Raw genomic sequence first — 15,046 nt, 5'->3', positions numbered from 1 at the left:
AAGTCAGTTAAGAACAAAATCTTATTTTCAGTAATAGCCTAGGAACAGTGGGTTATCTGCCTGTTCAGGGGCAGAACAACAGATTTGTATATGATTTGAACTTACAACCTTTTGGTTACTAGTCCAACACTCTAACCACTAGGCTACCCTGCCGCCCCATTGCAGCTGAAGGTGGCACAACCAGTTATTGAGTGTAAGGGGGCAATTCATTTTCACTCAGGGGCATTGGGTGTTGCGTAACTTTGTTTATTACATAAATGAAATAAGTATACATGTTTGTTATTTGTTTACTCTGGTTCCCTTTATCTAATATTATGTTTTGGTTGAAGATCTGATAACATTCAGTATCAAAAATATTCAAAAGCAGAGAAAATCAGAAAGGGGGCAAACAGTTTTTCTCAGCACTGTATAGGGAACAGGGTAACATTTGGGAAGCAGACTCGAACAAGCCCATAGAGCCACATTGATCACATACCATATTTTCTATTACACCCAGTCTTTCATGATCTGGACTTTTTCTATTAAGGATGATTGTCATATTGATAACACCTGAATTATTCAACACTATAAGTGTCACGTTCTGACCTTAGTTCTTTTGTTATGTCTTTTAGTATGGTCAGGGCGTGAGTCGGGGTGGGTTGTCTATGTTCCTTTTTCTATGTTGTGTTTTGTGTTTGGCCTGGTATGGTTCTCAATCAGAGGCAGGTATCGTTAGTTGTCTCTGATTGAGAATCATACTTAGGTAGCCTTTTCCCCACCGTTGTGGTGTGGGTGATTATTTTCTGTTCTGTGTTTTTCCTCACCGTACAGGACTGTTCGTTTGTCGTTTTGTTGTTTTTCCAGTGTTCAGTTGTTTCATTAAAGAACACTTACCACGCTGCGCATTGGTCCTCACCTTCTTCCACCGCCAACGGCCGTTACAATAAGCGTATTTAACGGTTTGGATACCATCAACTTGAATTCATTTCATTACTACGGTAGCTCATCTTTTTAAGCGTTTTCGAGTGTTGTTGCGAGCATTTACGACTTAAATCCGTAACATACACACTAATTAGATGTTATTCTGATAATAGGAATGAAAGATGGAGCAATATTTTCTCACTGTATCTAAAGCAAAGTCCTGCTAACCTAAGCTAAGTCAGGGTTAGCTAACTGTCATAATGGCTGTAGGTCTTACGCAGCTCTTACTGTCCTCCATCATGAATGAAAGGTTGTTGGTTTTTGTGAGCTCTGCTAAGGCGAGCTCTGCTCTTCACATTTGGGGTGTGTTTGCCTTGCAGCCCCCAGTCTCAGCCTGCAACGAGTTTATTAACAGAAATGCGTCAATGCATTTCAGTAATGGATTGTTTGTTTGGTTGCGTAAGCCTTCATAACTGTGTAGGGCAGTCCGGGCACTCTGTCTCTCTCTTCCTTTAATGCAGTTAGCCATAATGAATGCATTTCCAAATTCAATGATTTTTTCCCCCATTATTTTATTTTGCTCATCCTAGCGTATTGATTGGTTGAAAATGCCCCTTGAACTTGACCTCTCCCGTGTTGCTCAATGCCAATAATGCTGTCGTCTTCTCCTCTCCCTGCCAGCCAGCCCACCTCTCCTCTCCGCTGAGAAAAATATCGATAGCTGTGTTTAGCATCTTTGGGATGCTCAAGATGGCTGAACGTGTTTACATATTTCACCCGACAAGCTTGTTGACGGCACCAGCTTTTCATGGCGCAAATGTACTATTATTTGATAGATTTGATTGAAAGTGAAATTAAAGGCAGAGGGTCTTGGCTAAAGCCTGTCAGTCATTTGTATTTTGAATGCATTATATAAACAGAGTGTACAGTATAGCACACCTTGAAAGTACATTTTTAAAAATGCACACAAACGCTGGTTTGAGAAAGCTCCCCCTCAATGCCATACACCAGGGGTCTCCAATTACCCCCCGTCAAGGGCCTGGTTGGGGTGCCGGAAAATAGTTATATATAATCTGTACACTGCAAATTGATGGAAAGAATACCAAACAGATCTAGTATTTGACAAAAACAGAATCATTTCACTCCTGGATTACATTGGTATATGTTCACATATGCTTCTGTATTCATGCGTGGGAATATTTGGTAACAGATTTATTGAATTTAAATCACTTTGAGCTGAGTTCCTAATGATTTTACAGTTCTTTGTGTCCAACAACGGAAAATGATGTTTAAAAAAAAAAAAAACTTTTTTGTTTTGTTTTGCTCAGAAAACTTGGGTGCCAAATAAAAATCACCCTCAGGCCGAATTTGGCCTATTGGGGAACCCTTTCAAACACTTTTATTTTTCATTGTCACATCAGTGTCTGTGTGCTGTGACCTCATGTTCAAACTGCAGCGGGAGACAATATTGTATTGTTACAGGTACTCGCCTCTCTGAATAGCTCTAATATATTCTGGTATTCTCCTCCTGCAGTTTTGATATGAATCGCAACTGGACAATACTTGTCACCCAGAGTGCTCTGCCATGCTCTCATACAGCCCTCTTATCAGTGGATCTGACAGTTGTTTCTGGTGATGAGGAGGGGAATGGCACAATGATGAAATACAAAATCACTTGAACAGGGACTTCAGGGCCACTACAAGAGACTTTCCATAGACAATTATTCCTCACTGAGCCGACACTCAAGGTGTAATCTGGGATCTGTACTAAAGAGAGAGAAAGACGGAGCTGGAGATATCCACTCAGCCCAGTCCAGGTTCACTGTACAGCCGACGCACACAGATAGCATGACTAGAAAGGGTAAGGAGGCTAGAAAAGGCCACAACAACTGTTGTACTATCAGCCAGTCAATTAGTTTTACAATAACCTAAGATTCAAATGTGGGAGAAAAAACATTCTGAAGAGGTGGAACTATTTTATCAAATGTAAATCGAAATATTATTTTCTGTAATCCTAATTATTGAATCAAAATCAATCAATCAATTGAGTCAAATCCAAAATGTCAGTGTATAGTACGCGTATTGTTAACACCTGTTCGCTTCAAGCAGCAGACAGACAGACGCTGAAATGAAAGACTTGTTCTTTCTCAGGCTTACTCTGAGACTGGTCATTAGTGTTAGAATCACAGCCGTTAAAGTTTGATGACACAAATGAGCAGAAAGATGAACATGGATTATTAAACAGACCATCAATGAAAACTTAAAACTAGTGAAAGATGTTAGAAAGGAAACTAATTAAAACAAATGTTTCAGCCTCCGTCTTCATCAGGATGACTTATTAAGTATCCGGCCGGTCTGTGGGGGAATACTACGACATGTGATCAGAAGAGCTTTCATTAGCCGTGGTCAGTAAATGATTTTACGGACTTTCAGTTTCCACTGTGAAAACATTTGGGGAGTATGTAGACTGAAGGACACGGAAGGAGAATTGATTTAATCTATAAAGGAATTGGTATTTTAATCAAATTAAATGTAAAAAATAAACACTCTTAAAACCATACATTTCAGAATAGGCAGATTCTATGTTTGAAATGCCTGAAGGGTGTGAATTTTGAACCATTGTAAATGTACTGTAATTTAATATTTTTTGGGGGATTTCCATTTTTTTTATATAAGATTTCCAATGGAATATAGATCACATTGGTATTATATTATTTGTTATATATGAAAAGACTTCAAGCACACACTATAATACAGAGACACAATTTCTTATTAGAAATCTAATAAGAAATGCTTTTGACATGCACACTTGATTTCAGTGTATCTATTTCAGCACAAAATGGTTCATCAACAAGGACAAAATGGTATTCTTACTATCACATTCAGCACATGGAGGTGAATGTGACTAAAACAGACAGGATTATGTGACTGGGTCCATAGTGACTGCTGTCTCCCAGGTTGTTGGTAGTTGATACGGGGGGACACAGCGTGAGATGGGGATTGCTGTTCTGAGGACACTGAGGTAATTCACTAGCCACAGCTAGGGGTCCCAGGAAGGAAAATATAACTTTTGTTGATCTTGATGTAACTATGGGATCATCCTGGCTGATTAAAACGCACTGGTGGCCATGGCAAACTGGAGGCGAGAGAGAGAGAGAGAGAGTGTGTGTGTGTGTGTTTGCGTGCGTGCGTGTGTGCGAGAGAGAGAGAGAGAGACCAAAATAACAGTTTTGGGTCCATTGTGTGTAGTTTGTGTTTGTCTGTGTGCTGGATTAATACAAGTTTACCATTGTAGCGGATAACGGTTCACTAAGGAAGTGGTTGCACACAGTGTCCACAGTTTACACACCACAGTGAGGCTCCTCATAGTGAGGCCTTTGACAGCCTGATGAATTAGGCCTGACAAGAACCAAAATGGCTGTCCTCCGTGCCAGCTGCCAGTTGAGCATTTACACTCTGTTAATTGAATTGGCAATTTGTGTAACAGTACCTGCCCCAGAGTCTTTGGTGGTGCCGGAGCTGCCATTTAGCCCTGCTCTAATCCAGAAACTAGGGAATAAGAACACTAAGCTTCACAAGAAATTACTGCAGATTTAAAATGACAGTCGGGGCCCCTGTTGCCAATTTTCCATTAAATGAGAAATAAATTAACAATAGCAATAATGTTGACTTATAAAACTGAAAGTTAAATTGACTTTCAAATAGCACTGCGGTTTAGAAATTGCCACAGTACTGAGAATCAAATTGCAATATATTGCAATCTTGAAACCAAATGCTGTTTGTGACATGGTTGTATTAAACAGCCGACATTAAACATTGAGAGTGGTAAATGGAAACTGATATTTTCACATCATAAAGCCGCATTAGTTTAAATTAAGGAGGGTTTTCACCCTGATTTGCATGCACACACAGTTAGTTTGAATTTGGATTCTGAGTTAATACTGTTTTTGCCAATCCACTAGAGAGAACGTTTAATAATGCTCAGTACCTCAGTAGCAAAGTCAGTTGTTATTGGTCAGATTTAAATATGTAGCTAGTGCAATGTCAGTTGTTATTGGTCAGATTTAAAGATGTAGCTAGTGCAATGTCAGTTGTTATTGGTCAGATTTAAATATGTAGCTAGTGCAAAGTCAGTTGTTATTGGTGAGATTTAAATATGTAGCTAGTGCAATGTCAGTTGTTATTGGTCAGATTTAAAGATGTAGCTAGTGCAATGTCAGTTGTTATTGGTCAGATTTAAATATGTAGCTAGTGCAATGCGAAGGTTATACTGTGCTGTGCATTCCTTATTATCTGAGTGTGATTTGAATGCAGTTTTCCATAATGTAATTTTGTTCTTACCTGGTGTATAGTGCATTAATATATTGTTAATATACGTAATACTTGTTAGTCAGCCCTTAAAAATTTAAGTACATTAGCACAGGTGTCAAAGTGATGTTTTTACAGTCTCGCCGCTATCATTTTACGAGTCTCCTTAACAATATTGAAATGGGGGGGGGGGGGTAATATCAAAATCACCCTCGTCAAGCTGCATTTATAAATCGGGAAAAATCTGATGGGTTAGTGTTAGCCCCTAACATAATAGAACCACAGTCTCCAGCTGGTTTATATCTTTATTAATCAGTCTACTGTGTGGATTGGGACACATTTAGATTCGATTTCCTCCACAATATTTGGTCTCCTGGACTGAGTGTCTAACAAAGTGTGTGTGTGTGCGCGCGTGCGTGCATGTGTGTGTGCGTGTGCGTGTGTGAGACAGGGACAGTCAGACACAGTAGTCTGTAGGTGACGGGCCATCTGCACCCAAGGCGCTGCTCTGAATTGCTAATGTGTGTGTTATTAAGAACTGTGAAGGAGCTGTTGGCAGGAAGAGGTGCTTCAAGGTGGCCACAATCCTTCACCAGTGGTGCCAGTTTAACATTTCAACTTCTTTATTATAAAATATTAACCACGTAAAGTTTCCCGTTTTCAAAAGATCCCCAAGGTCAAGGAATTTTCCGCATATAAAGCAATCTGTCACTTACTTCCATGCCGGGGCTCTTTTAGCAGGGAAAGAGCCCTGTCTGACTGTGTGATGATGAGGGCCATTGTAGGAGAGAAATAATGATTCCCTCCACTGTGTCGGCCAGGATATAAAAGATGATAATTGAAGTTGGTCAAGTGTGCTTTGATCTGTGATATTTCTGCTCTGTTCTACATGAGCTGCCTGTTGGAGCTAACGTATGGCCCGGGTGTGTGTCTGAGTGCTGGGTAGTGGTTCTGTGCTGGGTCACTGTGTGTGTGTGTGTGTGTGTGTGTGTGTGTGTGTGTGTGTGTGTGTGTGTGTGTGTGTGTGTGTGTGTGTGTGTGTGTGTGTGTGTGTGTGTGTGTGTGTGTGTGTGTGTGTGTGTGTGTGTGTGTGTGAGGCCACACAGGCCAGCATAGTGCATCTGAGGACTGGGTTCTAGCTCCCTCTGCTGTCTCTATGTGTCAGGGCTCTCTACTGGAACTGTTTGTTTGGGGTTGCCCTGACTCCGCCTCATGCCTTGTTTGTATCCTCCGCAACCAATGGCGGAGTACTGTGTGTGTGTGTGTGTGTGTGTGTTTGTGTGTGTGTCCTGGACTGGTCCTGCAGGTGTTGTCTATCCAGTGCATGTTGTTTGGCATGGGCACCGCTCCTCAGGGAGGGGAAAGGGCTAACTGCTTACAGCATTACTGGAGGGGGATGTGTGTTTACCATGCTTGGCCTGGAACAGGGAATACAGTGAAGGACAGAGGCCCCTCATTGTGCAGTCTGTGCCCCCCCCCCCGTCCACCCGGGGCCTGGCCTCTGACTCTAACCCGTTCCCCTGGCTTCTTCCCAGAGGAGGCCCTGTTTGCTCCTGCTCTTTGAGAGTCTTTAAAGGCCATTCAATGCTTTTATTACATCATTAATTGCACTTAATTCAGCAACATTACCCCAATTCCTGGCTAAACTCTGAAAATTAAGTACAGAGCACTTTGTTATAAAATTCACCATAATGAGCTCTGGTGGGAGTTTGAAAGTTACCTCAGGCCATTTTTACCAGTAACGGGTAGCATGGTGCCTCTCCCTACTTTTAAGTTGGGAGTATAGAGAAAATACCCCAAGGGCACAGTCTCTGGTTAGTCTGCTATGCAGCAGAATCAATCGCATGATATAATCCCTCATTTAGAAACAAGCCTTTGTACCAGCCAGCAAATCATTGAATATGCAAGCTAGCTGCACTCGATAATGGCATTGTACTGTACGAGTTCCACCCTTTGATGAGCATCGCTACAGCACTTATTACTGTAAAGTTATCATCGTGGGCGCTTGATGTCAATGATGTCAGCTGTTTATCATTACAGCTGTTGGTTCTCACCGCCGTAGCTAACCTATTGTTCGTAAGGTATTGGTGTGTGCCTTTGTGTTGTGTGCGTGTTAACATGCAACTGCATTTATGTAATGTGTCTGTCTGTCTGTCTAGCTACATGTTTATGTATTGCCTAGTAATGTATGTGCATACAAACCCAGTCAGCCTTATACCCGCCCAGTGTGTGTGTGTGTGTGTGTGTGTGTGTGTGTGTGTGTGTGTGTGTGTGTGTGCGTGCGTGCGTGTGCGTGTGTGTGTGTGTGTGTTTCACCCAGTGTGTGTGTTGTCTCACCATGGCTCTGTCTGTTGTGTTGTGTTGTGTGTGTACAGCTATAGGAGTACAGCGAAGGAGGACTCCCAGTGCAGTAGCCTCAGAGATCTTCGAGCCACACCTCGGGAGCCACATATTGCAGGTAGGATGATATGAGATCGCACCATACCACAGAACACCTGTCCTGTCCTGTCCCACAGGCACCACCACCCTGTTTGACAAGCCTGGTATTAAGGTTATTGTACAGTTACAAGGGTTGCAAAATTCTGGTAATTTTCCCCAAATTCCCAGAGTTTCTAGAAATTGTGGTTGGAGGATTCCCAGATATCCTTGTTATTCACTCCTGATTCCCAAAATATTCCAACTGCTATTTCTGGAAAACCATAATTTTGTTACCATAATTTTGTTAACCATAATTTTGTTAACCATAATTTTGTTACCATAATTTTGTTACCATAATTTTGTTAACCATAATTTTGTTACCATAATTTTGTTACCATAATTTTGTTACCATAATTTTGTTACCATAATTTTGCAACCCTAGATATGTACTGTATCTGTTTGTCTGTCTGTCTAGCAACTCCCCACACTATTCACATGGTTTATTACTGACATCTAGTGATACATTTATCCACCAAAGCAATTGACATTAAGGAAAGGATTTAGTCTAAAACGACTTACGATAGCTAGTATGTGATTCCTGCAAAGACCTTGGCATTGCTGGCATCATGCTCTTACCAACTGAGCCCCACAGTAGAGGTTGACAGGGGAGTGTTAATTCATTCCTTTCCCGTCTTGTCCAGAATTCCCCCCCCCCACGTACTGTCTCGATCCTGCAACAGTTCTATAACCCTGACAACTTTCCTGTCCTGTCCCGATAAAATTCAATCCCGCGCAGAAATCAGAAATCACTTCATCCGTTAGCTGCCTGCACCCTGCGCTCTGCTGCTTGTGAGTTTCCATAGTAACGGCCCCGTTTTGGGTTGCATGCTCATTTTTCACTAGACAAGAGAGAGAACTGTTAGCTAACTACTTTTTGTTGCCTGCCCAGGTCTTATATCTATTTTTATAAATAGTGATTGAAGACCGAAGAACGCATGTTATTGTTGGGAGAAGGTGAATATCACTCCTGTTCCTGCAGGACTCCCACGGGACCATGCAAGACCCGTGGGAATCCTGTTACTGTGTCAACCTCTACCACACAGGACCAAAGCTGAGGCATTGTTCAAGCCTTCTAGCATTACTGCATTAATGCTCTGCCTTGATTCTTGAACATACAACCAATGTTCCCTCTATTTTCTGGGGGCACTGAGCAAATTTCAGATCTGCTGAGCACAAACTTGAGGGCTGTGAAAAGTCTGTGCAACTTCCGGCGCACGTTTCTGTAAACACTGAGGCTGTACCTGCTTTAAAGTGGCAATATGTCACTTTTGGCTCGACCCGACCAAATTCACATAGAAATGTGAGTTATAGATCTATCATTCTACCTAAAGAATAAGTCTAAGAAGCGGTAGATCTGTTCTATGTACGCTATTTCTATGCTTTCCGTTCTTAAGTTTTGTTTTTGCATCTTTTACTTTGGGTTTTGTACACCAGCTTCAAACTGCTGAAAATACTATATTTTTGGTTACGGAAAATATATTTCATGGCGGTTTAGCTGGTACAATGATTATCTACACTGTACTGGCCTATTATTTGTCACATAAACTGAAGCGAAACTGCAACCAGGAAATGGCGGAGCGATTTCTGCATAGTGTAACTTTAAGTTACAGTTTTAGCAGTGGCCAAGTAGGCTCCTGTGGCTATTTGATCATATTGTAGGCCTATGGTGCATGGGTCAATGTACGGGCCTGAGTGGTGCCTGTCAATGCAATAGACTCCTACTCCAATGCACTCTGCCTACAAGAAAATCTCTTGCACAGTTAGTTTTGCATACTAAGTCTTGCATTGTTTATTTTTAGTATGTCACATTGAAAATGGCTAATATTGCGTTGATTCAAGCACAATTCCCACAGTAGAGCAAAACGTTGACAGTGTTAACTAAAGGGGAAAACTCTAGAAAGATAAGTGAAGTACATTCTTGTGCTTCTCTGCAGGAGGCCTTTTGCCTCTTGGTAGGCCGTCATTGTAAATATGAATTTGTTCTTAACTTACTTGCCTAGTTACGTAAAGGTTAAATAAAATAAATACAATGATTCTGAGCAGCAGGTCGAGGGGAGCTGTGAACCCACACACGTGTGCAGCTGAGAGGGAACAATGCATACAACCTTTTGAGGCATACATAAATGTTTCATCTATAAAGATTATACATTTGAAAGTCCTTCCTTTAATACTTATATTATACTCAGTTATTATAGATTCATATTCTAGTTTATTATGTCATTTATACCTTATTTTTGGTTATGTAGAAATATATTTGTATTATAGTACGGTTAAATGATTTTATACCATGGCATTGTTGAATACTTGTTTCTTATTGGCTTGAAGGGCATTCTAGAGCGTACGTTATTTCCCTGTAACACACGGTATATTTGCGCGGTAGAATTCAATGGCTATAGTTGATTCTTACATGTTCTATGTTTGAGCTGCTTTTGAAAGCAAAAGTCCAATTGAAAACATTATTGGGGTTGTTGAATTCAATTTTCATAGGACTGAAGGTTTGGTTAGCTGAACTAGCAGGTAGGTTTGTTTGCTAGCTACTTCAGTGGATGTTGAACACATTTCTAGCGGGAAATGTGTTCTATTGTAGCCCTGGTATAAAAGAGACAATTAACTCGGTGCTCTATGTGCTCTCTGGAAAAGAATGCAGCTCCGCGGAGGGTCATTTCCACTCCGCCAGCGCGTCGTAGAACACACCTTCCACGACGTTCATTCTTTTCCATGGAACGCATAGACATAGCCCCTCGTTGATTATCCCTTACATATTGAATTATGAAACTATGATAATGGTTAACCCCGTTAGTCCTGAGGGTATTTTGCTTGTGTCTTGTCTTTTTAATATTTTATATAGTGCTGCTTATCTCTATACATAAGCCCAAAGGGTTTGCTGTAAATCAGTAAAGCAAAAACATAATTTGATACTACAGCTGATATGAAAGTGTAAGCTGGTAACCATGCTGACATATAATCTTTTTGTTTTGGGAGTTGTTGATCATCAAGCTATCTTTGTTTCCTGTAGTCTACATTTTTGTAATCTACATTTTAACCTGGATTGCCACAATATCCTCTCTAGGTTTCTTCCTAGGTTCTGGCCTTTCTAGAGAGTTTTTCCTAGCCGCCGTGCCTCTACACCTGCATTGTTTGCCTTTTGGGGTTTTAGGCCGGTGTTTCTGTAACAGCACTTTGTGACATCGGCTGATGGGAAAAGAGCTTTGTAAATGAATGTAATTGATTGATTGATGTTATTCGATGCACTTTCACTTGGAACGGCACACAGAGAATGCGGTAGCTCATTCTATCGTGCCAGTTTATTGATCGAAGATATCAACAACGACGAAAATCCTCCAGGTCGCGTAAATGTCTTCCAATGGGGTTGCTTCCTCCCAGCCTTGTCCCACAGTGAACATTGTGTTGTCATGCATGATGTGAACACGAATAAAAAGAGGTTGTAGCAGAAACGCTGCCCCCTTTAGTCCCATGAGACACAGTGGCAGCCATATGCCCTGTGCCTGTTCCCTTTTAAACATGTGCCGAATTGAAAGTGACATCTCCCTCAATTTACCTCAGATCCCCAGGTTTAGTGGGTTGGAAAGGGGAAGGAGGGAAGAGAAGGGAGGATGTTTCCCTTATGGTTATCAACGGCAGAGAGCAACCTCGATTTCATAGTCAATTTCAATAACAGAAACTGCAACTAATGGGTATAATGTTGTTTGTATACTGTATACAGAGGATATTGATATTTGTGATCTGGCTATGCCTTTTTTAATTGGCTTAAATAAAGTTGCATTGAATTGAAACTCGCCCACTGACAACATTTCTAAAAATGTCCTTCTACCGGGGGATGTTAACAATCTCGTGACGCAGCATCGTGACGGCAGCCCCCTCTCACTATAAGTGAACACTTTCCCTGCGACAGGTTAAGTGTCTGACAAGAAAGCGGAAATGTATAATTAACATCAATAGCAGGCTAGAAGTCTGTCGAGGCGTGGCCTTTTCAAGGAAGGACTTGTTCCTGGCAAATTGTCCCCATTAATCTTCAGCTTAATTGATTGTGAAAAGTTTTAGGATGACATTTAAAAAAAGCATGCACGGCCGGTGATTGATTTGGGGAAAATGAACTAATAATGAATGCAAGGCAGTCATTACTTGTTGAGCACAGCGGCTAATTTTAGACAGATTAGAGTGGGTTTGATAGTGCTTAATAAAGAGGACGGCTTGATGAGCTCCTCTGTGTCTCTACACTACTCTCTCTGCTCTACTCTACCTGCCTGTCTGGCCTCTCAGGGCTTAACCAGTGCTCATTACTCTGAGTGACTCTGTCTCTGCCTAATGCCAACAGCTAAGGGGACTTATCCAAAGCCAAACTCAATAAGATGCACTAGCAGACCCTTTTACCATTTCTCCCCTGTATCTTCACCTAACTCACCAAACATTCCTTGACAATTTTTGGAAAACTCCAAACCAAACCTAAATTCAAATGGTCCCCTCTTTGTTGAAACCATTCAAACGCGTCTAGAATGTGTAACACATTTGTTGTTACAGCCCTGTTTCAGAATGTATTTACAAAGACAGGACGTCACGTAGCTTAGCGGTCAAGAGCATTGGGCCAGTAAACAAAAAGTCACTGGTCCGAATCCCATGAGTCGAGAAATCTGTGGATGTTCCCTTGAGCAAGGCACTTAACCCTAATTGCTCCTGTATGTTGCTCTGGATAAGAGCATCTGCTAAATGACAAAAATGTCAATGTACACATTCTACATAGTAGTAGAAAATGATATGATAACAGTCATTACAATGAAAAATATATTCCTCTTTGACCCCTTTGTCTGGTTGATTTTCTAAAGAGAAGTGTACCTGGGCCCTATACGTATGTGACAGGCTGGCAGGCCTGAGAGCAGTAGAAACAGTGAGAGCCCTAGAAGCACTGGGTTAGGTTGCTGTTTAATCTGACAGAGTGAGTGTAAATGTCTCCCGGGAACTGTGCCTGTCTCCTGTCCGGACCTAGTCATGTGACACGGGATTAATCATGCCCTGTGTGTGAGAGAATGGGACAGGGTGATGGCTCTGTGTTTGTGTGTGAACGGGACAGCGTTAGTAGCCATCTCTACGGCTCTCCCTCTCATTGTGTCATGGTCCCCAGCTACCCGGCTACCATAGCTGCTTTGTTTTCCAGGCTCCTTTGACTCTGAGTGGCCCGGTTGATCTGGGAACACGGGGCTGCATTCAAACGAGCCTTCTATGGTCTTTTTGTTTTCAGGCCCAAAAAACATTGAATTGGTTGACAAACAAGTTTTGTCAATCCAAATAATCAATGAACTGATTTCATATGCGGAGATCAGCAGAGGTTGGCAGCTGCCCCCATCTTCGTGCCGGAAGGAAGCCCTTTGCTTTTTTCCACCGTCCCTACTCCCCTCTACCCCCATCTCAGACGTTACAGAGAAGACAGGTTTTGGGGTGCCTTCGCTGTTGTGGCGTTTTAAAAGTAGTTTTTCTCTTTGCTAACATATTGGAACTATTCACGAAGGTGTCGAGCTACAGTAACGCCATAGTCTTGTAGCCAAAACAGACCCACTGGTACTAATCAGGGAGGGCAGAGATTGAGCTTGTTTATGGAAGGTGTGTGTGTAGCTATAGAAGGCTGAGTTAAGGTGTGTGTGTGTCCAGGTCAATGTTAAGGTGTGTGTGTAGTTGTAGCAGGAAGATGGAATGCTGTGTGTTTGGGGGTGACAGTGAGCGAGACTCACTCTGTGTCTGTCTCTGTGGGGCCCTGGCCAATCACTGTCCAAAATAGTCTCTCTATCTCTGTGGCATTGTGGTCCCGGTAATGGCTCCTCCTCAGCAGAATTCCTCCCAGTGTCTCTCCCTCCCTGGCTGGAGAGAGGCCAGCAGCAGCCATAGAGGAGAGGGGAGAATAGAGGAGTGGAGAGGAGCGAGGAGGAAAGGAGAGAAGAGAAGCAATGAGGGGAGAGGAGAGGAGAGGCTGAAGGAGAGGAGAGGGGGGAAGTGACAGCGCTCAGGGACAGTGTGTTGACCGTTTTGTCGTCTCCCACTGTGTGTTGTCATCTCTCCAGTCAGTGGGCTGGATTGGATGCGACAGCAGCAATAGGTCATTAACAGCAATGGGACATGTCCTCTGGCAGATAGACTGGGGGGGATGAAACACACAGACTAAATAGTAACATTGATATCACTGGCCCGTAATAGTTTTGCATGAGATAAATTATACGTTGGTTAATTTTTTAAAGCATTATAAAAGGACTCGCCTGCCTCTGAAGGGCAAAATGTCTGGTGTGGGTGGAAGAGAGTAAGGGGTGGATGGTGGGTGGATGCCTCTCTCTTTTTATTTTCTCTCTCTCTCGCTCTCTCTCTCTCTCTCACAGTCTGTCAGTCTGTCTGTCCGTCCGCCCGTCCGTCCGTCCGTCCGTCCGTCTGTCTGCACTCTCTTACCATGTATAACCAAAAACGTGTTAAACAAATCAAAATACATTTTATATTTTGAGATACTTCAAAGTAGCCACCCTTTGCCTTGATGACAGTTTTGCATACTCTTGGCATTCTCTCAACCAGCGTCATGAGGTAGTCACCTGGAATGCATTTCAATTAACAGGTGTGCCTTGTTATAAGTTAATGTGTTATTTCATAGTGTTGATGTCTTCACTGTTATTCTACAATGTAGAAAATAGTCAAATAAAGAAAAACCCTTGAATGAGTAGGTGTGTCCAAACCTTTGACTGGTACTCAATTTCTCCCTTTCTCTCTCTCTCTTCAATCGTTATTGCATAATTGAAAATGGAGGGTGCCTTGACCTTCACCGCCCCCCGGACCCCAAACTACCCCTCCCACAAGGATCTCTGTTCAGTCCGAGACTCCTCTTGCCTTCGGAATGAGTCATCACACTACACACCCTTATCCCTGCTGAGATGAAACAGATCTGTCTCACTTGTTGTCTGTTGTTTCTTGTGACAGAATGTGAAGAATATACTTTTTTAAAGTAATCATTGCTTGAGGGTAGTAGCACTCTCACTCATACATGCATAAACGTAATGCAGAGAAGTTGAATATCCTCAATATGCAAAATTGCTCTTTGTTGGGAGTTATCAAAAGAAGCTGCGTTTGATGTCTCTTTAAATGATAGAGAATCAACAGCATGTGTTGTTTGTAGATGAATGAGAGGCAGAGTGTAGTGAGGGCCAGACAGAAGGACTCCTAATTACAGAAAGGCTGTTGTAAAGAGTAGAAAGACTCCCAGCTTCTATCAGCACCTGTGGAGGGCAAGGGGGACAGGACACCCAACACGCCTTAATATGCCACACATCTTAAGGTCCAACACACAAATCTGTCAAATCTTTCATCTTGACTTCTT

At 42.2% G+C, this 15,046-nt stretch overlaps 1 protein-coding gene across 5 annotated transcripts in view; it reads left to right on the top strand.

Moving 5' to 3' along the window:
• LOC110497688 (neuronal PAS domain-containing protein 3) overlaps window positions 1-15,046 on the top strand; it is a 390,976-nt gene that overhangs the window by 148,137 nt on the left and 227,793 nt on the right. For all 5 annotated transcript variants that reach the window (XM_036954672.1, XM_036954671.1, XM_036954670.1 and 2 more), the window contains one exon: window positions 7,584-7,666. In XM_036954672.1, the coding sequence (XP_036810567.1) occupies window positions 7,584-7,666 (83 nt within the window). The remainder of the gene's footprint in view (window positions 1-7,583; window positions 7,667-15,046) is intronic.

The sequence above is a fragment of the Oncorhynchus mykiss genome, chromosome 19, assembly GCF_013265735.2.
Source record: "Oncorhynchus mykiss isolate Arlee chromosome 19, USDA_OmykA_1.1, whole genome shotgun sequence".
Lineage (NCBI taxonomy): Eukaryota > Metazoa > Chordata > Actinopteri > Salmoniformes > Salmonidae > Oncorhynchus > Oncorhynchus mykiss.
This window is presented reverse-complemented; position numbering and strand designations above follow the sequence as displayed.